Below are 25086 nucleotides of genomic sequence, written 5' to 3' on the forward strand. Positions count from 1 at the left end.
TTAAAGGAGCACAACAGCACAAGGCACCACTTTAATCTCTACAATTTTCCAGATAGAACAGTTCCTGTTACACACGACATATTTTTCTACTATTACACTATTTTCAGTCTTTTGACTCTATAGATGCTTTTGCCACTGCTTCAGTTAACTTCGCCATTGCTTTTGCTTCTTTGGCTTTGCGTTTTGCTTCTTTCGCCAATTTCTTTTCTTCTCTTTCCTTTTTCTCCAACATTTCCTTAAAACGATCATCACGGGGATCCACTTTAAAGCCAAAATGCCTACGGACTTCTTCCATTAGTCGATCCTTTCTCGCCTGAAATACAAATGTACATTCAGTAATGTTAACACAATTATTCAGTTGTTATCAAGCTCACATATTTAGACAGTATTGTGCCTTAAAGATACAACAGATATTTTGAGATGTTATACTTGGGTGTCAGGAGAGGCATACTCGTCAATCAAGCATACAATTCAAAGAAAATGAACATATTGCCCCTGTAAGACAATTTTTCATTACAAAATTTCAGAGGAGGAGGATGGTTCACCAATTTTACATATGAAGACATACAGGGCAATATTTCTCGAAATGAGAGGTTTATTGGTGTTGAACTATACCCCCTTACAATGGTAGACAGAAGCAAGTTCACTGCTTTCTCTCATATAAATAAGACGAAAACCGAGTGCATCAGTTCCATTTCAATCACACAATATTGTCACCACAGGGTTCTATTTTGGACCTTCTTTAGTTTTTAATGCACATAAGCACTCTTCCATTTACAGTAGCAAAAAATGCATATTTTGTCCCTTTTGTAAATGACAAAACAAACAGAAATAAAAATGGAATATCAGTCCTCTCATTGAAAAAGCAAACAAAAAAATATTTTAAAACACTGACAAATGGTTCAAGGCAAATTTGATCATTATTAAATTTTGATGTAACTCAGTATATATAAATCAGTGGTTCTCATAAAAAAAAATTGTCTACTCAAACAATCACAGTAAACCCCAATCATCTGAACTCTAACTATCTGGATCTTCAATTATTGGGATCACCTTGTGGAAAAAAAAAATTATACTCTATGACTAAGGTTGTTGGTTTTGATTGATAGTTATTACAGTATACAGTAAACTGCATGTTTATTTACTATTCTAAAAATCAGTCTGCAGTGAATTTATTACAAGAAAAAATCTTTCAGTGAACTATGACTACAGTACACGCAATATGTGCATCACTATGTTTTTGGTGCTCGTCATTCTGTGCAGCCTACTTCAGTCTGTGTTCTGGCCTTAATTTATACACTGATTTGTTGACTATGTTTCATTTTGTGTCTCTTCTGTTTCGTTTTGTGCATGTGTTTTGATTTAATGTGCCAGATATGTCTTCTAAAAGGTAACACATTATCTTGTCACTGGCAGATAAAAGTCCTTGATCAATTAGAGAAATGGATGAGTGGTAAGCAGTTAGCTGTCCTTAAGAATCAAGATGGCAGTTCATTGAGAAAACTGGTGAAAACAGCAAAACAAAGAACCTGAAGAGGCCACAATTAAGTGGTTTTTGCAGCAGCGAGCATTGGGCAACCTTCTCTCAGGATCGACTGTATGCAAAAAAGCAAAACTTTTAGGCAAGAAATTTTTTTTTCCTTCTTTGTTTAAAGCAAGCAATGGCTGACTACGGAATTCAAGGTAAGGCACAGTATCTGTGAGTTGGTTTTAAGTGGTAAAGAACTATCAGCAAACCCAAATGCAGCAGAAAATTTTATTGAAAAATTCAAAACTGAAGCAGAATTTTAAGCCTTAGAATTTTTATATAACACAGGTGAAACAGGACATATTTGGAAGGCTTTGTCTGAAACAACTTCAGTTTCTAAAAGAGAGACTAGTGCTTCAGGCCATGAAATTAGTAACGGCCATGTTACCATGCTGAACTGTGCTAACTCTACAGGAAACCATAAAATATCCTTTCTGTTAATAGGAAAATAGAAAAAACCTCAGGCGTTAAAATACTTCCCATCCTTTTACAAGAATCTATCAAAGGTCTCGATGATTGCTACTTTGTTTTTCAAATGGTATGATTCAGTTTTCATACCTGAAATTAAAAAATACCAAAAGACAGTAGGAAAAGAACACAGTAGGTGATATTAATTCTGGACAATGCACTCAACCACAAAACATAAAGTTTTCTTGACAAAGAAGATGGACATTTTGATACACAATTCCTGCCGCCAAATGTAATGAGTTTGCTGCAGACAATGGACTAACTAGTTATTGAAACTATAGAGCAACATTACAGAAGACAACTGTTGAGTTATCTTTTCCTGAAGATGGAAGTGAAGATGGTGTTGTGGTTCATCACCAAAAACTGAATTTAAAAGACTGCTCTTAAATAGTGGTGGAAGTATGGAATTTGGTGAACAAAACCGCATTTTTAGAACGTGGAAGAAATTGAAAGGCATTTCAACCAAATACGAGGTACAAAAAGATGAATATGAAAAGAAGAAGTGTCACAGGGAAGAAGAAGAAGAGAAGTGGAAGAAAGAGAAGCAGCAGAGGACAAAATGTCACTGGAGGACATAAGAAAAATCCTTCCAAAAATTCCTGTATGTTCTGACTGAAGTGCAGAGGATATACGTGAGTAAATTGCTTGTGATTCTTTGGACCCTGCATTCAAAATTCTGAAAGCAAGGGGAAACTACAGTAGTAATTTTACCCGAGGGCATGGAGCTTTACTGTAAGGTTAAATGATGATGGTGTCCTCTTGGGTAAAATATTCCGGAGGTAAAATAGTCCCCATTCGGATCTCCGGGTGGGGACTACTCAAAAGGACATTGTTATCAGGAGAAAGAAAACTGGCGTTCTACGGATGAGTATGGAATATCAGATCCCTTAATCGGGCAGGTAGGTTACAAAATTTAAAAAAGGGAAATGGATAGGTTGAAGTTAAATATAGTGGGAATTAGTGAAGTTTGGTGGCAGGAGGAACAAGACTTTTGCTCAGGTGAATACAGGATTATAAATACAAAATCTAATAGCGGTAATGGAGGAGCAGGTTTAATAATGAATAAAAAAATAGGAGTGAGGGTAAGCTACAACAAACAGCATAGTCAACACATTATTGTGCCCAAGATAGATACGAAGCCCACACCTACTACAGTAGTACAAGTTTATATGCCAACTACTTCTGCAGATGATGAAGAAATTGATGAAATGTATGATGAGATAAAAGAAATTATTCAAGTAGAGAAGGGAGACAAAAATTTAATAGTCATGGGTGACAACTCAAAAGTAGGAAAAGGGAGAGAAGGAAACATAGTAGGTGAAAATGGATTGGGGGTAACAAATGAGAGAGGAAGCTGGTAGAATTTTGCACAAAGCATAACACTTGCTTCAAGAATCATAAAAGAAGGTTGCATACATGGAAGAATCCTGGATACTAGAAAGTATCAGATAGATTATATAATAGTAAGACAGAGATTTAGGAAACAGGTTTTACATTGTAAGACATTTCCAGGACTCCGACCACAATCTATTGGTTATGAACTGTAGATTAAAACTGAAGAAACCGCAAAAAGGTGGAAATTTAAGGAGATGGGACATGGATAAACTAAAAGAAACAGAGGTTGTACAGAGTTTCAGGGAGAGCATAAGGGAAAAATTGACAGGAATGGGGGAAAGAAATAGAGTAGAAGAAGAATGGGTAGCTCTGAGGGATGAAGTAGTGAAGGCAGCAGAGGATCACGTAGGTAAAAAGACAAGGGCTAGTAGAAATCCTTGGGTAACAGAAGAAATACTGAATTTAATTGTTGAAAGGAGAAAATATAAAAATGCATAAAATGAAGCAGGCAAAAAGGAATACAAACGTCTCAAAAATGAGATCGACAGGAAGTGCACAATGGCTAAGCAGGGATGGCTAGAGGACAAATGTAAGGATGTAGAGGCTTATCTCACTAGGGGCAAGATAGATACTGCCTACAGGAAAATTAAAGAGACCTTTGGAGAAAAGAGAACCACTTGTATGAATATCAAGAGCTCAGATGGAAACCCAGTTCTAAGCAAAGAAGGGAAAGCAGAAAGGTGTAAGTAGTATATAGAGGGTCTATACAAGGGCGATGTACTTGAGGACAATATTATGGAAATGAAAGAGGATGTAGATGAAGACAAAATGGGAGATACGATACTACGTGAAGAGTTTGACAGAGCACTGAAAGACATGAGTCTAACCAAGGCCCCCGGAGTTTAGTTCCATTGGAACTACTGACGGCCTTGGGAGAGCCAGTCCTCACAAACCCCTACCATCTGGTGAGCAAGATTTATGAGACAGGCGAAATACCCTCAGACTTCAAGAGGAATATAATAATTCCAATCCCAAAGAAAGCAGGTGTTGACAGATGTGAACATTACCGAACTATCAGTTTAATAAGTCACAGCTGCAAAATACTAATGCGAATTCTTTACAGACGAATGGAAAAACTAGTAGAAGCCAACCTCGGAGAAGATCAGTTTGGATTCTGTAGAAATGTTGGAACACATGAGGCAATACTGACCCTACGACTTATCTTAGAAGCTAGATTAAGGAAGGGCAAACCTACGTTTCTAGCATTTGTAGACATAGAGAAAGCTTTTGACAATGTTGACTGGAATACTCTCTTTCAAATTCTGAAGGTGGCATGGGTAAAATACAGGGAGCGAAAGGCTATTTACAATTTGTACAGAAACCAGATGGCAGTTATAAGAGTCGAGGGGCACGAAAGGGAAGCAGTGGCTTGGAAGGGAGTGAGACAGAGTTGTAACCTCTCCCCGATGTTATTCAATCTGTATATTGAGCAAGCAGTAAAGGAAACAAAAGAAAAATTCAGAGTAGATATTATAATCCATGGAGAAGAAATAAAAGCGTTGAGGTTCGCCGATGACATTGTAATTCTATCAGAGATAGCAAAGTACTTGGAAGAGCAGTTGAACAGAATGAACATTGTCTTGAAAGGAGGATATAAGATGAACATCAACAAAAGCAAAATGAGGATAATGGAATGTAGTCGAATTAAGTCGGATGATGCTGAGGGAATTAGATTAGGAAATGAGACACTTAAAGTAGTAAAGGAGTTTTGCTATTTGGGGAGCAAAATAACTGATGATGGTCAAAGCAGAGAGGATATAAAATGTAGACTGGCAATGGCAAGGAAAGCGTTTATGAAGAAGAGAAATTTGTTAACATCGAGTATAGATTTAAGTGTCAGGAAGTCGTTTCTGAAAGTATTTGTATGGAGTGTAGCCATGTATGGAAGTGAAACACGGACAATAAATAGTTTGGACAAGAAGAGAATAGAAGCTTTCAAAAATGGTGCTACAGAAGAATGCTGGAAATTAGATGGGTAGATCACACAACTAATGAGGAGGTACTGAATAGAATTGGGGAGAAGAGAAGTTTGTGGCACAACTTGACTAGAAGAAGGGACCAGTTGGTAGGACATGCTATGAGGCATCAGCGGATCACAAATTTAGCATTGGAGAGCAGTGTGGAGGGTAAAAATCGTAGAGGGAGACCAAGAGATGAATACACTAAGCAGATTCAGAAGGATGTACGTTGCAGTAAGTACTGGGAGATGAAGAAGCTTGCACAGTACAGAGTAGCATGGAGAGCTGCATTAAACCAGTCGCAGGACTGAAGACAACAACAACAACATTTTAACATGGATGGAGCGGCAGACTGAGTGTGACCATATACTGCTGTCACTGTCAACCAGATACATGACTTGGCTGCATGAAAATGACGGAAGATAGAAAAACAACTGACTCTGATTGATATTTTTAAGAAGTGACAATGTATGTATGAGGGTTGACTAAAAAGTAATGCCTCCTCCTTCGTAAATCTTCAATAGATGGCAGCATTGGTATGCGGCAATTACTGGCCTGTTCTGTAGCCTCTTCTCTACAGATCCAGTTGGCAGGAAGCCTTAGCATTGAACGGTTGTGTTGTTACAGTGTAAAGTATGAAACCCTAGGTAGATGGTCGGTCAATGCGATTTAAGCACCATGCAGTCATTGAATTCTTGACAGCAGAAGGTGACACCCATAAGGATATTTGTCAGAGAATGCAAACAGTTTATGGTTATTGTGTTCATGTGAGTACTGTGGGTTATTGGGTGAGTAAGTCTGAAGATGTTGAGGCAGGAACATTTGAACTGCGTGACAAACAAAGAGCTGGATGCCCTGTGAAAGCAATCACCAAGTTTTACAAGCAAAATGTTGACAGACTGATTCAGAATGATCATTGTATCACTCAGAGAGAAATTGCAAGCACACTCAGCATTTTACAAGAATATGTGGGTCACATTATGCCTTTGCTTGGCTATCGGAAGATCTGTGCACGATGGGTACCCCAGACACTGACCCTTGAAATGAAAATGTACAGACTTGAAATTTGCCAGGAACTCCTCTCACATTACGAGAATGAAGGCGATACCTTTCTCCATCCAATTGTGGCAGAAGACGAAATGTCAGTCTATGGAATATCGACACAAAGACCCGCCCCAGAATTAGAAATTCAAGACACAGCCCTCAGCTGGAAAAATCATGGCCACAGAGTTCTGGGACGCAGATGGTGTTATCCATGTTGATTTCCTTGATCGTGGAACAACAATAAATTCAGAGCATCACATTAAAATGCTGCGAACTCTGAAACAACGGCTAACAAGGGTCCGAAAGAAAAAGGGCAATGTTTTCCTGCAGCATGACAATGCCAAACCACACACCACACGTGCCCATACAGTAGAACTTCAGAGACTGAATCTCACCACTGTACGGCATCCTCTATACAGTCCAGATCTAGCACCATCTGTTCCTGATAATGAAAAGCAGGGACATCATTATACTTCTGATGAAGATGTTGAGAGAAATGTGAGACTGTCGTTGCGGAAACAGAGTGTTGACTTCTTACACGACGACTTCAGAAATCTTGTTCATTGTTGGCAGAAATGTATCCAATTGGCTGGTGATCATGTGAAAAAGTGAATATTGGGAATTAAGGATCACATTCTAAGGATTATTTCTGCATTTGATTTATTAAAATATTCCCACCCAAACTCAGTTAACGAAGGTGGAGGCATTGCTTTGCATTCAACCCTCATAAGTAGAGAACTGCAAAAAATCTAAACAACATTGTTTTGAGTCATCAAATTAATATTACAGTAGCACTGTATGTATACATAAATTTTACATTTTTTAATGAAATGACCTGTCTTCATGATTTACCCAGTTATCAAAGTATTTGATTATCTGGTTTGGGCCTGCTCCTGAGTCCTCTGGATAACTAGGAACTCTACTGCAAATACAAAAAGGGAAAACCATTAAGTTTTTGGGACTACAAGTAGATAACAACCTAAATCAGAAAACCCAGAAGCAACTCAGTTTAGTAACATTTGCAATACCCAAGCTTATTGCTATTACACGATTCAAAATGATAAAACTATTTAATTCTGCACGCCTCCCTCCATTAATGAGTTAGTGATCCTTTTTTCTGGAGCAGAGGGGGGGGGGGGGGGGGTGAAGGTGGGACTCAACTTAGGAATATAGCTACAGAATTAAATCTGTTGTTAGGTCTGGAACAATACATATATTCATTAATGTCTTTTGTCATTACCAATGTCTGAAATAATAACGAGGATGAATATGATTCTATGACCAAACAGAACACCTATAAAGGCTTTTAAGAGTTTAACATTAGTATAGAAAGGAGTCATATACATGGATACACGTGTCCTCATCAACTTGCTGGAGCATATTAAATTCATGGTGGGTGATGGGGTGGGGTCCAAGACTGATTTAATGAACTTCCTGTTGGGCAACTCCTCCATTGGGGGGGTCTTCATAGATTAAATTAAAATACAAGTTTTATGTTAATTTGTAATTAATATTAGCACCATAATACAATAATCTTACATAACATAAAGCCACTTCACTGTATTGCACTTAAGTAAAATGTACATTCTTGCCATATTTCCATATCTCAGATACATGTCTCCAGGGGATGTGTGGAATATGACATCTAATGCAACATTAAACACAATTGTTAATCACCAGAATTGGTCTCCAGTTCTGTTATGCATATAACATGAGCATGTTTCACACCAACACAATTCAGCATGCTACAGACCAATTTTCAAAATGTAAAGATCAAAGTCAACTTATTCAATTTTGAAAAAGGGTCCAGTTGAACCTAACAGAATTATTCAGTAAATAGTGTTGTTGCAACACCATTCAGTAGTTCCACTAAAATGGGAGTATCATGTTGCAGGGTGACAATGTTGCTCAACAAAATTATTAAGTTCAACATTTATATTTATACTTTTGAAGCCACTTTACTGTGTTTGACAGCATTACAACCACACCCTGTATTCCTGGAGAATAGGAGACAGAACTATAACAGTATTTTCTTCTTTGGGTGGACACCCAATTCAGTTTAAAAACTATCTTCAGCGAAGTGCATGGGACACAGCTCAGGCAACACTGGAACATTTGTGCACCATATTTCTGCCACAACAGAGCTATCTCTGAAAACACACACACACAATTTTACCCATGTGCACAAAAGCACATATAATGGACAAATGTCCTCCTCCCCAGTCTCTTGGGCCAGCTCCCCTCATCCCTCTCTCTGTCCATCTCCTCTCACCTGTCTCCTCCCCCCCTCCCCCCCCCCATGATCTCTGCATATCTACCCCATACTCCTCCTTTCTATGTCCATCTCATCCTCCCCAGTCTCTCAGGCCAACCCATCTTTCCCCATATCTCTGTCACCACCTTCTCTTCCCTGTCTCTGTCTGTCTCTTCCTAAACCATCTCATTCTGTCTATCTCCTCCAATCCCCCACCACTCTCTGCTCATCTCCTCCTCCTCCTCCTCACCTTCTCTGTATGTCCATCTTCTGCTCCCCTTTTCTCTGTCCATCTCGTCCTCCACCTCTTACTATTTACCTCATCCCCCCCCCCCCCTCTGCTCAGCCATGTTCATCAGCACATATAGCTCCATTCCAATACTACCGCACAACACTCTTGACACACAGGGCAGCCTACATGTCAGGGGTTGAAAAGAAAACACTTTTCACCCTTATCTCTACTCCCATGGGAGCTCAGGTTCTAGGCCTTCCAGTGCTGAGTCCCAGACAGCAAGTAGTGTGTGTATGAAATTCGGCGAAAACTGATCCACTATCACTATCACTATCTCTCTCTCTCTCTCTCTCTCTCTCTCTCTCTCTCTCTCTCTCTCTCCACCACAATTATATTTGCGTTCATGAAAATATCTTCACAACAGTGTAGAAGGTTGTAACATAAAATCACAAAAACTTACAAAAGAAAACACAGAGCAATGCGACAACCCTCAGTACAGTGAAGAGGATACCATAGTTGCAGGAAGAGTTCAGCATAACAATGTTGCAGTGCTCATCCACTATATTCAGTGAATCAATAGACGAGGTGCATACTGTACATCTAGCAGTATACTTACCTGTACTGCTGTGTATCAGTGTTAATGTACAACTAACACTGCTGTGAAAACAAACCCAACACTGAAATGACCAGTACTGAATTCAAGCCTCTGGGTGAAGAGCAAAGTAGGCATTACTGTTGTCGATAATGAGTACCGTAAGTGTATGGGGCAAGTATGCTTCCAAACACCACACACAGTGATTACCACTGACATTTGCACAACTGTGCAAATATTTTGAGTGTAATACAGACACAAACTTAAATGACGATAGGAAACCAAATGAAATTCAAATACTCTTAAATCTGCCACCATAAACCTTAGGTCCCTTACATCAAAATATGCAAGATATACCCCTGAGCAACATCTGAAATTTTATGCTAGATTCGTATACGAAAAATGACTACCTATTTGTCTCTGAACAAATCCTAATATATATCACTCATATCGCACTATGCAAAATATATAAAGTTTGTAGAAGGACTATCATGAAATCTTCCACGAATACCAGTTCTCTAAATTCAACGATTGGGGTTTTACAAGCCCACAACCACATATCTTTCAAAGATAGCCACTTATGTTCCCTGAGCATCTCTGTTACACTTTTATGTGCGCTGTATCCCTTTCACACCCACTTGATAAATATCCTACATTTTTTTTCCTTTGCAGATGCACAATAATTTCCCAGAATCCTTCCAACAAATCTAAGTAATCCATTCAGCTACATTACTATTGATTTTATATGTTCATTCCATTTCATAATGCTTCTTATTATTACCCCTAAATACTTGTATGATGTACTATTCTCCAGATGTTCACTGCTATTTTTGTAAGTGGATACCATTGGTTTCCTTCACTTTATTATAGATACTACCCTTGGACTTACCTCTACTTCAAGAAAACTACTGGACTACTTTGGATGTTTCATGAATGCCTGAAAGAACAGTACCATGCATTCATATAACTGATTTGACTCGAAGGACAATGAATCCAACACCTTCGGTGCAGATGCACAATTACATCTGATCTCCTGCAGCAATCTCAAATTAGTGGGTATGGAAGACACAGGCAGGTACTGCGAATAGGTGGTGCTAAGTGGAAATGTGGGTCAGCCAAAAGGGATGCTGAGATATTTTGTGCAGTTGCAATAACCACTGTGTATGTGTGGCTTTGTGGTTAACACGACTGCCTTGTAAGCACAAGACCCTGGGTTCGAGTCCCGGTCCGGCCCACATTTTCACTTATTGCCACTGATTTTGCATCAAGTCCCAATGCAGCTGACATTAACAGCCCCTTCCCTTTCCTTCCCCAGCCCCCTGCACCTTCAATTGACATAATGGAATCATTTGTGGCATTCAGGATTTTGCTGAATGATCTCTTCTTGTAATTAGTTAGTTACTTGTTCCATAGATCAAATGCATGATAAATGGTATGATTGGGAAGGTGTCAACAGAACAGATGTAGAACACTTACATATCCAAACTAAATAATAATAATAATAATAATAACATGGCTGCATGCTAACATTTACAGGTTTTTATGACTAATTCTCTCTACCTGAGAATTTTTCTAAGGTAAAGAAGGAGTTCTTAAGAATAAAGCTCTTTTAATTTACATTTAAAGCACTTCTACCACTTGTAAGACATTTTATTTCCGTGGGTAGTTTGTCACAATACCATTAAAGCTCCATGTTTCACCTCTTTCTGTGCCACAATTAGAGTCGACAAAGGGTAATGTACATCAGTTTATCTTATAGTGTTGTACTTGTGAATATCTCTGTTACTGTCAAACTTTAATGGATTGTCAATAACAAATTTCATAAGTGAATAAATGTATTGTGAGGCTATTATTTATATTACCGTTTGCTTAAAAAGACACCTGCAAGATGTACATACATGAACACACACAATTCTAATTACTTTCGTTTGTGCAATGAATACTTTTTGCCTAAGTGTGGAGTTACACCAGAATGTTATTCCATAAGACAACAACAAATGAAAATATGCAAAATATGTTGATTTACTGACTTCTGCATCTTTAGTCTTCACTAAATTACTGAAATTCTGCCTTCACTATTTACAGGCCTGTGACGGTCTCTTCACACTACAATATTACTGCATATGACTTTTCTCCAAAAGAACAATATACTTGGTGCAAAAACAGTAGAATGGACCAATCATGTTTGTGGTGCAATTCGTCCCATGCAGAACTCTCTCTGTTCAAACTCAGAGTTTGGTGCTATGACTTCCAGTTCACCAACTTTGAGCATATCTTTATGTTGGTTTTCTTTTGAGGATTTCTCAAATTAGTTGGTGTCTGCGAATCACAGAAAAGTCGCTAGAATGAAGAATCATAGACTAATTCCAAATGCACTATCTTGTTCTGTTTTGCTTAGTGTTGCAAAGAGCCTGAAAGTGAAAGAAATAGCGTCTAACAACAAAAACTGAACAAGTACGAGTAGGACTCATGCTCTAAGAGTTCCATACAAACTTAATTAAGTATATACACCAGGGTTGGCCACACTGCGCACGAGCACAATGTGTGTGGGCCGGAGCCTTTCAGTCTACCTCAGCTTTTTTCGGTACTTCTTGGAAGCAAAATGAGTGGGAGTGACAGAAGAGAACAATAAGATTTCTCAATACCTGTTATGTGATTTACAGTTGCCTAATCAATGGGAACCACAAATTTACTATGGAATGACATTAAAACATCATGCAGGAAGAATGTAACGATTTAGTTGATGATGAAAGAGCAAAAAATTACAACAACTGAAAAAGAGGATTCATCAAGAAGCACTTTTTGCTAAATTTGCCGGCATGGAGCATATGACAAAATTGGTAGTATGAATAGTAATATTCTACTGTCAGTTGCAACAGTTGGTAGTAAGAAAGTGAATAGTAATAGTAATATTCCACTGTCCTTTGCAACCGTTTTCGATAGAACTGAATGAACAGCAGGGAGACTTCATATAAGTGGCATGCCTGGAAGGACTTTTTGATGCTATTGTTGAATTTAGGAAGGAATAATGAGAGCAGGAACAAAAATTAGAACATCTGTAATAGACTGGAGACTTTGCATTTCAAGTGCAGTGTACTGCACATGCCCCCAGTAAGACACTGAAAGGTGAGAAATAACTTATTTCTGATTTGACAGGATACATTTAAAAAGAAAATCACAATGTACAATGGACAAATTCTGACAAGAAAAAAAGAACTTTCCTAAACTCACTAGACTTAAATACAATGTAAATTTTTAAGAATTCACTGTGGCCTTGAAAGAATTACAAGGATAGTTTTCTGACTGTACTGAGGACACTGCCATTCCTACGTCTGTTTTCGAGACAGTCTGCCATTTCAGTTGCATGTATAATTCCTGTTTAAAAGAGAAACTCTTTTACGTTCAAACGTCCAGGAGGTTTTTGTTGTTTTTCTTTGGAAGAGTTTCCATGACTATATAATGAGGTTGTGAATATGATAAAATATTTTTTCAACTGTGAAACTAAATAAGTCACAATTGCATGGCAAACTGAGTATGAACATCTGTGAAAATGTTTGCATGTGCTCATATGTTGGCAGTTTTTACCAGACTAAAATTATATTAGATCTTTAGTGCACCAAAAATAATTAAATAATAGTGAACTTTTTGCTTGTCTGTGATGCATCTTGTTGATAAATATGAAACCAAGTAATATACAGTGCCACTGCACTGCCATTTAAGTGTGGTACTTTTGCAGCTTCCTCATCTTCGCACTCAGACAGTGTAGCACGGTGGTGAGGGAAATATGCAGCCAGGCGACAGAGCAAACGCACGCAAGCCAGACCCCTTTTGGCATGCCGTGTTATTGGCCATCCCTGATATAGATAGCTCATCTACAGGTTTTGATGAGTGAGAAAAGCTTAAATATGTTACACTACCAAGAGACCATACACCTTGGTATTTGACATAAATTTCAGCTTGATTCCTTCATCTAATCATAAGAAGAAAAATAAAAAAAAGAGTCTTAACATTCACCAACAAAGTGATCCTATTAGGGTTCTGCTTTTACTGATCGAGGTACAGAACCCTAAAAATTGCAACATTATATACATACCTTTGCAGCAAGCATAGCTTCTTCTTTCTTTAAAACTCTAGCTTTAAGTTCTTCCTTCCACGTTTCCAAAGATTCCATCTTCTTAGAAATAGCCTCCTCTCTATTGAATAAAAGATGTTATTTAAATCAATTTAGAAATATTTCCAAACAAACATATAACACAAATACTACACGTAAGTAGTAAAGCACACAATCATGGTATTAGAAGTTACACTGTAAAGTAAATGGTGAGGACAATGGATAGTGAAACCGAGGGAGAGAGAAGGGACAGCAGAGAAAATGAATGAGCTTCTTGCTTATGGAATTATCCACAGCAAAATGCCTATTCTACAGTGAAGTAGCTGATACTTATTCCAAATTTTACACTGAATAATATGTTAGTCATGAAAAACATATAATGTATCTTTGGCATATTTACACATGAACCCATTACCCAATGGTAATGATAATGGCTTAGGTTACATTTTGGATCTCCCTCCACCCCCCCCCCCCCCACCCCGCTCTTGCTGAACAAAACATTTTGGTAAGCAAATAACATGAAACTGCTTGTAGTATATACCTCGATTATACTGCACTTAAATTATCAGAAATGCGAGTGGGTTCAACAAGTAATTTTTACAAAGATATTAGCTGTGTGGTTTCTCTAAGTGGGCTCTAAATGCCCAGACTTCAAATATTTTCTTATATTTCTCAAATTCTGAAGGAAAACTTACTATAAGAATATTATTTAGATGTGCTGTTATTAAACACCCTTATGATGGTCGATATGGTAGCAGGCTAATCATACCTGACCAGACAGATATATGATGAAGTGCAAAACTTGAAATAATGTTCAATTATTATATACACCCTATTTAGAGAGGTATGTGAATGCAATACAAGGAAGGTTGAGCAAGTAGCAGCATCACCTACACTTTTTTTTTTGTAAAAGTTCATATTAGGCTAGTACCTCCCCGAGTAAACTGTGTCTCATTGCTGAGACATTTAAAAAAAAGTTACATATTTTTACATATACATTTCAACATTTTCAAATGCTTAAAGCTAAAGCAACCATCAGACAAAATTTATACACGTACAATGTCAAAACTATTCATCATTTATGATGCTCAAGCATCAGCAGAAAAGTATTGGCACAAATTATTAAATGTTCTCTAAACATTTGGATTCTGTATTGCAAACAACAATGCAGAGAAACTATTATGTAGTGACCAAACACACATTCATCATGAAAGATAATCATGTCACCTACCCAAATGGCATGACAGTCTGGATAATGTCAAAGACTGTTCACTTGGTTTTGAGGGGCTGTTGTAATTTGTAAGCAAGAAAACAACATCCTGTATCAATAATAGCAGACACTTCAAAATCAATAGGACGTAAGTGCCCTACAATCAAAAACCTTGTTTGACACAGAAACGAAATGTCATGCCAACACAGAATGACAATATGCTTGTTGTTGTCGTCTTCAGTCCTGAGACTGGTTTGATGCAGCTCTCCATGCTACTCTATCCTGTGCAAGCTTCTTCATGTCCCAGTACTTACTGCAACCTACATCCTTCTGAATCTGCTTAGTGTAGTCATCTCTTGGTCTCCCTCTACGATTTTTACTTTCCGCGCTGCCCTCCAATGCTAAATTTGTGATCCGCTGATGCCTCAGAACATGTCCTACCAACCTATCCCTTCTTCTAGTCAAGTTGTGCCACAAACTCCTCCTCTCCCCAATTCTATTCAATACTTCCTCATTAGTTATGTGATCTACCCATCTAATCTTCAGCATTCTTCTGTAGCACCACATTTCGAAAGCTTCTATTCTCTTCTTGTCCAAACTATTTATCGTCCGTGTTTCACTTCCATACATGGCTACACTCCTTACAAATACTTTCAGAAACGACTTCCTGACACTTAAATCTATGCTCGATGTTAACAAATTCCTCTTCTTCAGAAACGCTTTCCTTTCCATTGCCAGTCTACATTTTATATCCTCTCTACTTTGACCATCAGTTATTTTGCCCCATCCCCAAATAGCAAAACTCCTTTACTACTTTAAGTGTCTCATTTCCTAATCTAATTCCCTCAGCATCACCCAACTTAATTCGACTACATTCCATTATCCTCATTTTGCTTTTGTTGATGTTCATCTCATATCCTCCTTTCAAGACAATGTCCATTCTGTTCAACTGCTCTTCCAAGTCCTTTGCTGTCTCTGATAGAATTACAATGTCATCGGCGAACCTCAACATTTTTATTTCTTCTCCATGGACTTTAATACCTACTCCAAATTTTTCTTTTGTTTCCTTTACTGCTTGCTCAATATACAGATTGAATAACATTGGGGACAGGCTATAACTCTGTCTCACTCCCTTCCCAACAGCTGCTTCCCTTTCATGCCCCTTGACTCTTAGAACTGCCATCTGGTTTCTGTACAAATTGAAAATAGCCTTTCGCTCCCTGTATTTTACCCCTGCCACTTTTAGAATTTGAAAGAGAGTATTCCAGTCAACATTGTCAAAAGCTTTCTCTAAGTATACAAATGCTAGAAATGTAGGTTTGCCCTTCCTTAATCTAGCTTCTAAGATAAGTCGTAGGGTCAGTATTGCCTCATGTGTTCCAACATTTCTACAGAATCCAAACTGATCTTCCCCGAGGTCAGCTTCTACTAGTTTTTCCATTCGTCTGTAAAGAATTCGCGTTAGTATTTTGCAGCTGTGACTTATTAAACTGATAGTTCGGTAATGTTCACATCTGTCAACACCTGCTTTCTTTGGGATTGGAATTATTATATTCTTCTTGAAGTCTGAGGGTATTTCGCCTGTCTCATACATCTTGCTCACCAGATGGTAGAGTTTTGTCAGGACTGGCTCCCCCACGGCCGTCAGTAGTTCCAATGGAATGTTGTCTACTCCCGGGGCCTTGTTTCGACTAAGGTCTTTCAGTGCTCTGTCAAACTCTTCACGCAGTATCGTATCTCCCATTTCATCTTCATCTACATTCTCTTCCATTTCCATAATATTGTCCTCAAGTACACCGTCCTTGTATAGACCCTCTATATACTCCTTCCACCTTCCTGCTTTCCCTTCTTTGCTTAGAACCGGGTTTCCATCTGAGCTCTTGATATTCATACAAGTGGCTCTCTTTTCTCCAAAGGTTTCTTTAAATTTCCTGTAGGCAGTATCTATCTTACCCCTAGTGAGATAAGCCTCTACATCCTTACATATGTCTTCTAGCCATCCCTGCTTAGCCATTTTGCACTTCCTGTCGATCTCATTTTTGAGACGTTTGTATTCCCTTTTGCCTGCTTCATTTAATGCGTTTTTATATTTTCTCCTTTCATCAATTAAATTCAATATTTCTTCTGTTACCCAAGGATTTCTAGCAGCCCTCGTCTTTTTACCTACTTTATCCTCTGCTGCCTTCACTACTTCATCCCTCAGAGCTACCCATTCTTCTTCTACTGTATTTCTTTCCCCCATTACTGTCAATTTTTCCCGTATGCTCTCCCTGAAACTCTGTACAACCTCTGGTTTAGGCAGTTTATCCAGGTCCCATCTCCTTAAATTCCCACTTTTTTTTGCACTTTCTTCAGTTTTAATCTACAGTTCTAACCAACAGATTGTGGTCAGAGTCCCTATCTGCCCCTCGAAATGTCTTACAATGTAAAACCTGTTTCCTAAATCTCTGTCTTACCATTATATAATCTATCTGATACCTTCTAGTATCTCCAGGATTGTTCCATGTATACATGTATCGCTGTATCGCTGAGGCATGCAAGCCTCCCCACCAATTGCAAGGTCCATGGTTCATGGGGGTAGGACAATATGCTTGTCAATCAATATTACCTCTGTCCACAGCAACACTATTGTTACTAATGCAAGCTGCAGGCTACAAATTACAAGTAGCCTTCAAAAATCTTGTTTATCTTTGTGTGTGATACAGAATTCACTAGACTAACCCATTTAACACTCTACAGTAATATTTTATTCCTCATCATATATGCACCTCTCTATATACAAAAAAATTATGCTGGATTGTACCTCAATATGAAGTGTAATGAGGACATTGAAATACCACCAAAGCTACATCTGTGGCATGAATGACACACACAAAGAAACAAGGTTTCAAAATTGCAAATATACAATGTCCTACAATTAAATCAGATAACAAAAAAGAAGACAAAATGTGCAGGAAACTGACATGGACAAGAATTTTTCATCCTAAATTGCAGGCCAACAGGACTGGAATATAGAACACAGAAAGAGACTAAAGACAGAATTCTCTCACTCATTTAGTAAATTTATACTCCTCAGCATCTAGATATTGTCTTAACTATACTCAGAATAAATTAATATACTACAGTGCAGTTTCCTACAAGATTTACTGGCTAATGTTTAGACTTTTTTGACATATATAAGTAACTTTTAACATTCACAGGGACTACAGTATGGCATGCCTTTATTTTTTAATAGAACTATATACGATTTTCACTTGTGACACTGTAAAGAGCCTTTGAAGGGGACTCAGCACCTGAGGAATTTGATCAGATAGTAACAAGAGAACAGTGCCATAACCCCCAGCCTCCACTGGGAGAAGAGGTCCCATAAACGGCAGCCTTACTATACCAAATGTACACAAACACTAACACTGGTATGGAGCATGTGTGTATCTGTGTAAATGAAGCCCATCTGTCTGCACTCTGCTATTGTACCAATCAGATAAATTGGGCCAGTAGGTGGAAGATAAGATTAGAATTTCTGAACTGACATCTCTAAATTGTGTTCTTTTGAGTTTTGTTCCCATTGGTAAACTGATAGTTGTGTGTTGGATATTTGCTTCATAATACCAAGATTTTCTGCCTAAAACATTTCTTGATCTTTTAAGTATAATAAAAATGAACTGAATTTTGTGCATTCTGTTTGTACTCCAACCCATGTCACTCATAAGTAAGGCCCAAATGTGATAGTTCCACCATATATTTTTATTATTATTATCCCATGTTACAAGCAATTACGTGAACCAAAGTTACTTGACCATGTCACAATCCACCAAATAATTCACAAAATGCAGCATTCAGTTCTTGGTATTATGAATAAAATCACAACTTGAGCTAGAAAATCTAATTCCTTGAATTAATGAAGCATATCAGTTTGGTTACAGTTTTGAAATTCACACGATTAGAGCCATAGGATAATGAAAACGGAAGAACGTAATTTCTCTGCTTTTCATTTTTTGTGGAAACTCAATTTGCAAAGATGTTTCAGATTCAGAATACATAAGTTTTGGAACACTTTGCAGACACCACTTTAGAAAATTTCCCATCTTGGGAACATTAACAGTGAAAGAAGTCAGATACATGGTTACAAATGTCATCAGTAACCTGTTAGCACATGTTAAATGTCATCTAGCTAATACAAAAGAATTTAGGAGTGACATAAAGAACTTTCTGTTCATCAGTTCCTTCTAGTTTAGCAACGAGTATTATCACAGGAATTCTCAAAACTAATACGGTAAATTTTAATATCGTTCATACAAAAATAGCGTCGATAGAAGCGTCCAATCCCATGCATCGGCTTTGACCCATGACATTAGGGTGTTGTCGTGTGTGACGTCATGATGGCGCGGAGTTCGGTTTGTGAGTGTGGCGTGTGTGTAGATTCCGTTGTGTTGTGGTTTGTTGTGCTCTCTGGTGATATGTTCAGGGTTTTTGTTTGTGTGGCGTAATGGGCTCAGTTTGCTTTTGCTCATTATCCAGAATTGTTTTAGTGTCGGCTGCGTTTGTAGTGGAATTCGTTTCGGTGAGTTAACGCTTTTGTGTGAAGGTTAATTTAGTTTTGTTCACTGTACATAGTGTGGTAATTTTAGTAAAATTAATTGGTTGTTGTTTTTGTTCGGGAATGGATATGATGGATAAAATTAACAGTGCGCAGGACAAGGGAAGTGTTTGATCCCAATGTGTGGCTGAGTATGTTGATATTGGTATCGGGAGATGTTTTCGAGCTATATAGGCCAAGGGAAGGATTCGATCCTAATTTATAGGATTGGTAGCTGCTGTTGAGCTATATAGGTCAAGGGAAGTGTCCGATTCCAGATGATATTGTGTTTAGTGGTATTTGGGGAGTTTTGTGATGTCGGTTTTTTACGTCGTTTTGTATGGAGGTGGGTGTCTAACTTTGTTTCTATTTAGTTTGCTCCCACTCAAACACACCCCTTTCCCAAGCTTGTGCCCCTTAGTGTCATTAGACTTTTTGTGGAAAGTGTGTGTTTGTTTTTCGATGTATTTTCGTCCTCATAATGTGTATGTACTGACTTTATATGCGCCATATTAGAATCGTGGTTTATGGTCTTTTCGCCATATTTGTGACGTCATGGGTCAAAGCAGACGGGGGGGGGGGGGGGGGGGGGGGGGAGGAGATCGGACGCTTCTGTATTTCCCAAAAAAATCACGTTACAATGGTAACAATTTTGATCATTATATTGCACTGTATAAAATATATTTATTTAACATGTTTAGACATTCCATAAACATCTCTTCACACAATCCATGGAATATTGTTGATGCAATGTTTCAGAATTACCCAACTGTTTTTTTTTTTTTTTGCCCACATAAAATTACCAGCAAAGATCTCCAATATACTTTTACTGGTGCCTTTCCACAGAGAAATATTTTAAGTTGTTAGGAGTAATCAAATGTTGAAGCATTTGCAGAAAGATTCCAGAGTTTGAATCACTTCATAAACCCCCCCCCCCCCCCCCCCCCCACACACACACACACACACACGACCGAAACACCCTCATGCCTTCAGGAATGTGGAATTAGTCAAGTTATTCTTTTTTTTTTTTTAGCCATATTCTGACCCCTACACAGGGACACATAACATACATTGAAATTATAGCTGTCCTAAGTTTTATGACTTAGGCCTACAGCAATCAGTGCAACTGGAACTAAGAAGAATTTCTGTAAAAAAAACTGAGCGAAAGTTAATGTCTTCCTCTGTTTTTATGGACATATTGCAATGTTTACAGACAATGAATCTTGTTAGAGTGTATACAATCCCTGAGTGACAAGCATTTTTTAAAAAATTACAAAGGATAGTGCAAATGGTCTGAAATTGCTTATAAACTCCAAATGCCAATGAATTATGTGAGACGTGTGTCATTAACTAAGATGATAATTTTTATCTTAGATGATTTTATCCAATAAATATTTGGTAATAGTGTAATGGGTATACATGCAGATATTTCTATTGGTGATTGAGGACAGTCTACTGAACAACATTACATCAGTACTTTCATTGTTTGCAGAATAATATGACTCTGAACACTATGGGACTCCACATCTGAGGTAATCAGTCCCCTAGAACTTATAACTACTTAAACCTAACTAACCTAAGGACATCACACACATCCATGCCCGAGGCAGGATTCGAACCTGCGACCGTAGCAATGGGGCGGTTCCAGACTGAAGCACCTAGAACCGCTCGGCCGGCTGCAGAATAATAACTGTAGTTATTACAAGTCATTTTTAGTAGGTTGGGTAGTACATCCAAGTACATGTGGCTAGAGCAAGCCATTAATGCTTATTTTTCCCAGGGCAGCATGTGGGGTGTTGAAGTGTAGGCACAAAACAGTTAATCTATACTGACAGCTGCAGTCCACTTAGTGCTGCAGTTACGACCATGCAGAAAACACCAGGTCGTAAAGTTTGTGACATGTTTTTAAAGACTGTTTGACACAGAGAAAAACAACTGACACACTAATGTGTGTACATGTTGAGGTACTACATATAAAAATATATGAACTTATACCTGTTACACCCTATATAGACTACCTTTTGTTTAAATAATCTATTAATAAATGCTTAAGTGGTGTTTTGGCTGTGCTGGTACCACACTATAAATTCAAACTCCTAGGAGTTTCTCTTGTAATTAATGTTCCCCAAATCTTGAAATGCTTTAAAAAGATAAACAAAGATCGAGCTGTAGAACTACTATCGTTTGGATTCCTCACTATGGTACCCCAAAAACTAACCTGGTAATCAAGTAGGGGAACACCTAATAAGGGACCATAGCACTCCAAGCCACATCTGATTTGAATATAACCCTCATTACTTCAGCTCTGCCTACATAACACACACATCTGAATGAAATGTCAGTTGTATATATTGTTCCAAGTCTTTCACCCATCAAGACATCAAATAGTTCCTCATCAAAACTTATTATGTTCTGAAAATTATGGCATTATTTTTATATCACTGTGTTCACACCAGATACACTTTGTGAAGTAATATCTATGATACTACACATCCAAGCAATTTTTAGATGATCTAATAGTATTTATTAGATTTCTCATTTTCCACATAACTGTTATCCAACTTCTCCAAACCTTTATAAAACATAGGTAAAAATATTGTGTGTAAAAGTGCACCTACGGTGTATCACTGATTTTTCATTGCTTGCTGCTGTTAGTAACTTTCTCCACAATGAATAATGGGCAGTGAACATGGAAAAATTTTAGTCAGTTGTCTGCAGCCAAACAGAATGCTCATTCGTAACTGCCTATGGTTTGTAAATAAAGCTGACCAGTGTTGTGTCCCATCAGGTTAGAATTTAATGACATTTTTGCAATTTTCAATGAAACTGGAAACATGACGTACATGTTGGTTATTGAAATAAAGAACTTAAATGTTGGGATATGCTTCACAGCTATCTATGACGACAATCATATTTTCATGCTGATATTTGTTGGCTTGGCCAACTCAGAACAGCACTGTCACCTTCCAACCTAACCTAGGCCTCGAGCTTCATCACAGGTCCGTCTGTTAGCACATCTATCTAGTTTTATTCCCAATCTACATACCAAAAACAAATCATTTTGCATATACCACCAAAAGAAATTATTCATCGAATCTCAATGGCTACTGTATACTTTCATCCAATTGATAACAACTGACAGAAAGAAACTGGCACCAGTAGCACACAGTGGAAGAGCCTCTTAACAAAGTGCACTTTAGCCTGAAGGTACAGACTAGCTGATAAGAAAACTGCACAAGCCGAACTTCATTCTTGCCACTGAACAGAGGATAAACACTCAACTAAAAAAATTAGAAACAAGTGAAAAGTATAATTTTAGGAAGCAAACTAAAACATAAAAACCATATTTTGTTGTGTATACGAAAAACAAAAAACCCATGTCATGTGGTTATTGTTAAATAGTGCATGATATGCTAAAACTATGCAATCAGTGATGGTTCAACTGGATCTAAGCACTACGGGACTTAACACCTCTAGACTTAGAACTACTTAAACCTAACTAACCTAAGGACAGCACACACATCCATGCCCGAGGCAGGATTCGAACCTGCGATCATAGCAAAAGTGGGGTTTCGAACTGAAGCGCCTAGAACCGCACACTAACAGTGGCCGGCTGGAATCAGTGAGAGCAAGAAACAGAATGCAGGGATGGATGTGAAATTTGGTCACTAACAACAATGGAATACAAATGCCATAGCACACGTTTTAATCAACTGGGAATAAATACAACTAGTGCAGTATGTATGAACAATACCAACAATAGTAACTTAATCTCCAATTAAAAATACTGAACAATATTCATAATACTACAATCCCAGTTCCGTAATATAGTTTCTTGATCCCTATACAAAAATGAGCCCAGCAGCATAACACAATGACATCTCTAATAAAGCAGGTCATACCTTAAGCTATTAGTGTCAGACTAAATTATAAATCCATCTGTAGTGACCATGTAGTCTAGAAGAGGTGCAGTAATATTCTGTGGTTTGAATGTGTACCCCAGCTACAAAACCAACAGTTTTAAGCATATACCATTCATAAAGTGATATAATTTTACAAAATCACAATTTTCCACGCAACATCCACTATTAGAAGTATGTTTACACAGTTTAAATGACTGTGAAATAGACGAACAGTCAAACGGAGAGAAATTTTGTTTTTGTACATGGAATATCATTTTGCAGGAAATAAGCAGATCATAACTGATTGCAGTCGTGAAAATACTAAACTCAAATGCTCCAAACTTTTAGAGTAGTCACTACAAACGAGCTACCATCAGAATCATGGCACACAATAGCAAAAATATTGAGAGGTAAAATATAAAAAATCTACACCAGAATTCGAACTTGTTTGCAGTAAGTAGAACGAGCTGCGTGTTGCATAGATATAATGAAGCGTTTGCGAAAGAATTATCCCTGGAAAGAAACAATTCGTCTCTTTCACACTAATATTCTAAATCAATCAGATTAAACACTTGTAGGCAAGTGAGAATAACTGGTATTCCTACGATAGTTGCAATCAACTATGACTGCGGAATCAAGAGTCTCTCGAAAATACTGCTTACCCACCCAAACGATAGCAGCGTTGAGATAGGTCCAAAGTTAAAAAAAAAAAAGTGGTAATGTGCATAATCAACACGCTGCTACGCAGATTCTATACAAGCAAAACCATATAAATTAAATCATTAGAGACATTTCTGACACAATAAAACTGCAATACGATTCTCCACATACCTTTCCCTGATCGTTGATTCCCTCAACTTTTTTTCAGCGATACTTCTCTCAATCATCTCTTCAAGAGTATGTGGGTATGCGACAGATTCATATTCACGAATGTCATCTAAATCATTCTTAGTTGGCCACATTACGCCTGGGTTGACAGCACTAATACTACCATAACGCCCATAAAGCCTACGTTTATACTTAATCGTATCATGAAACCAGCTCTTACTGCTGGAATATGGTACTTTATTGTGTAATATATTGTGATGTTGTGGTAACAGACGTGATTTATTTCTCTTCATTTCGATGTATTCCTCATAATTTGTGCTGTCATCAGTGTCGTCAATAATACTTGCTTGTCGAATTACAGAATCTTCTACAGCTTCGGTACTAAATTGCCGCACGGCTTTAAACAAACAACGTTCAGAACCTTTCTTGACCACACTATGAAAAGTATTTGCAAGGTACATTTCAATATCAACACTTTCTTAGCAATCACAATACAAAATACTCCACACCACTCTCACGTATGTATTTCAAAACAAACAAAACATTCGGAACTCTTCTATGCAAACATCATAAGCAAAAGATGTTCTACATGAGCGTAGTGAACAGCTGGAAATAACATGCATTGAAAACTTGTGCAAAGATACACATAGCATCAGCTTTCTCAAAGTGTACCAAACAGGCACGTTATGCACGAGTGGCTGAGACGGAACTCACGAATGTAAAAAAGCCGTTTAACTTATAAGAATCTTTGTGTTCTCCTCAGCGCTGCAAGAGCACTCACGGAAAGGTGATAGGTCAATTCACGCTTGCCGTCATGGCATGTAAAGTCAAAACATTCCACAATGGATTTCAGATGGCAGCATTCACAGAGGCTGTCAATGGACCGTCATTGCACTAGACCGTCAAGGTTTCTCGAGAAGGAAGTTTTGATGCTCGTCATCTGTTAACACTGGAAGTTAACATGTTTTCGCCGCGCTCTCTCACGTAA

General features: G+C 37.9%; 1 protein-coding gene across 1 annotated transcript; it reads right to left on the reverse strand.

Annotated features, from left to right (window-relative positions):
* Window positions 1-24746, reverse strand: LOC126298963 (growth arrest and DNA damage-inducible proteins-interacting protein 1). Its single transcript, XM_049990583.1, has 3 exons — window positions 24102-24746; window positions 13565-13664; window positions 1-313 (listed from the first exon to the last, which is right to left on the reverse strand). Exons 1-3 carry the CDS (start codon window positions 24557-24559, stop codon window positions 104-106), a joined length of 768 nt encoding a protein of 255 aa, XP_049846540.1. The 5' UTR covers window positions 24560-24746; the 3' UTR covers window positions 1-103.
* Between the last annotated feature and the right edge of the window lie 340 nt (window positions 24747-25086).

Source organism: Schistocerca gregaria, chromosome X (genome assembly GCF_023897955.1).
Source record: "Schistocerca gregaria isolate iqSchGreg1 chromosome X, iqSchGreg1.2, whole genome shotgun sequence".
In the NCBI taxonomy this organism is placed as follows: domain Eukaryota; kingdom Metazoa; phylum Arthropoda; class Insecta; order Orthoptera; family Acrididae; genus Schistocerca; species Schistocerca gregaria.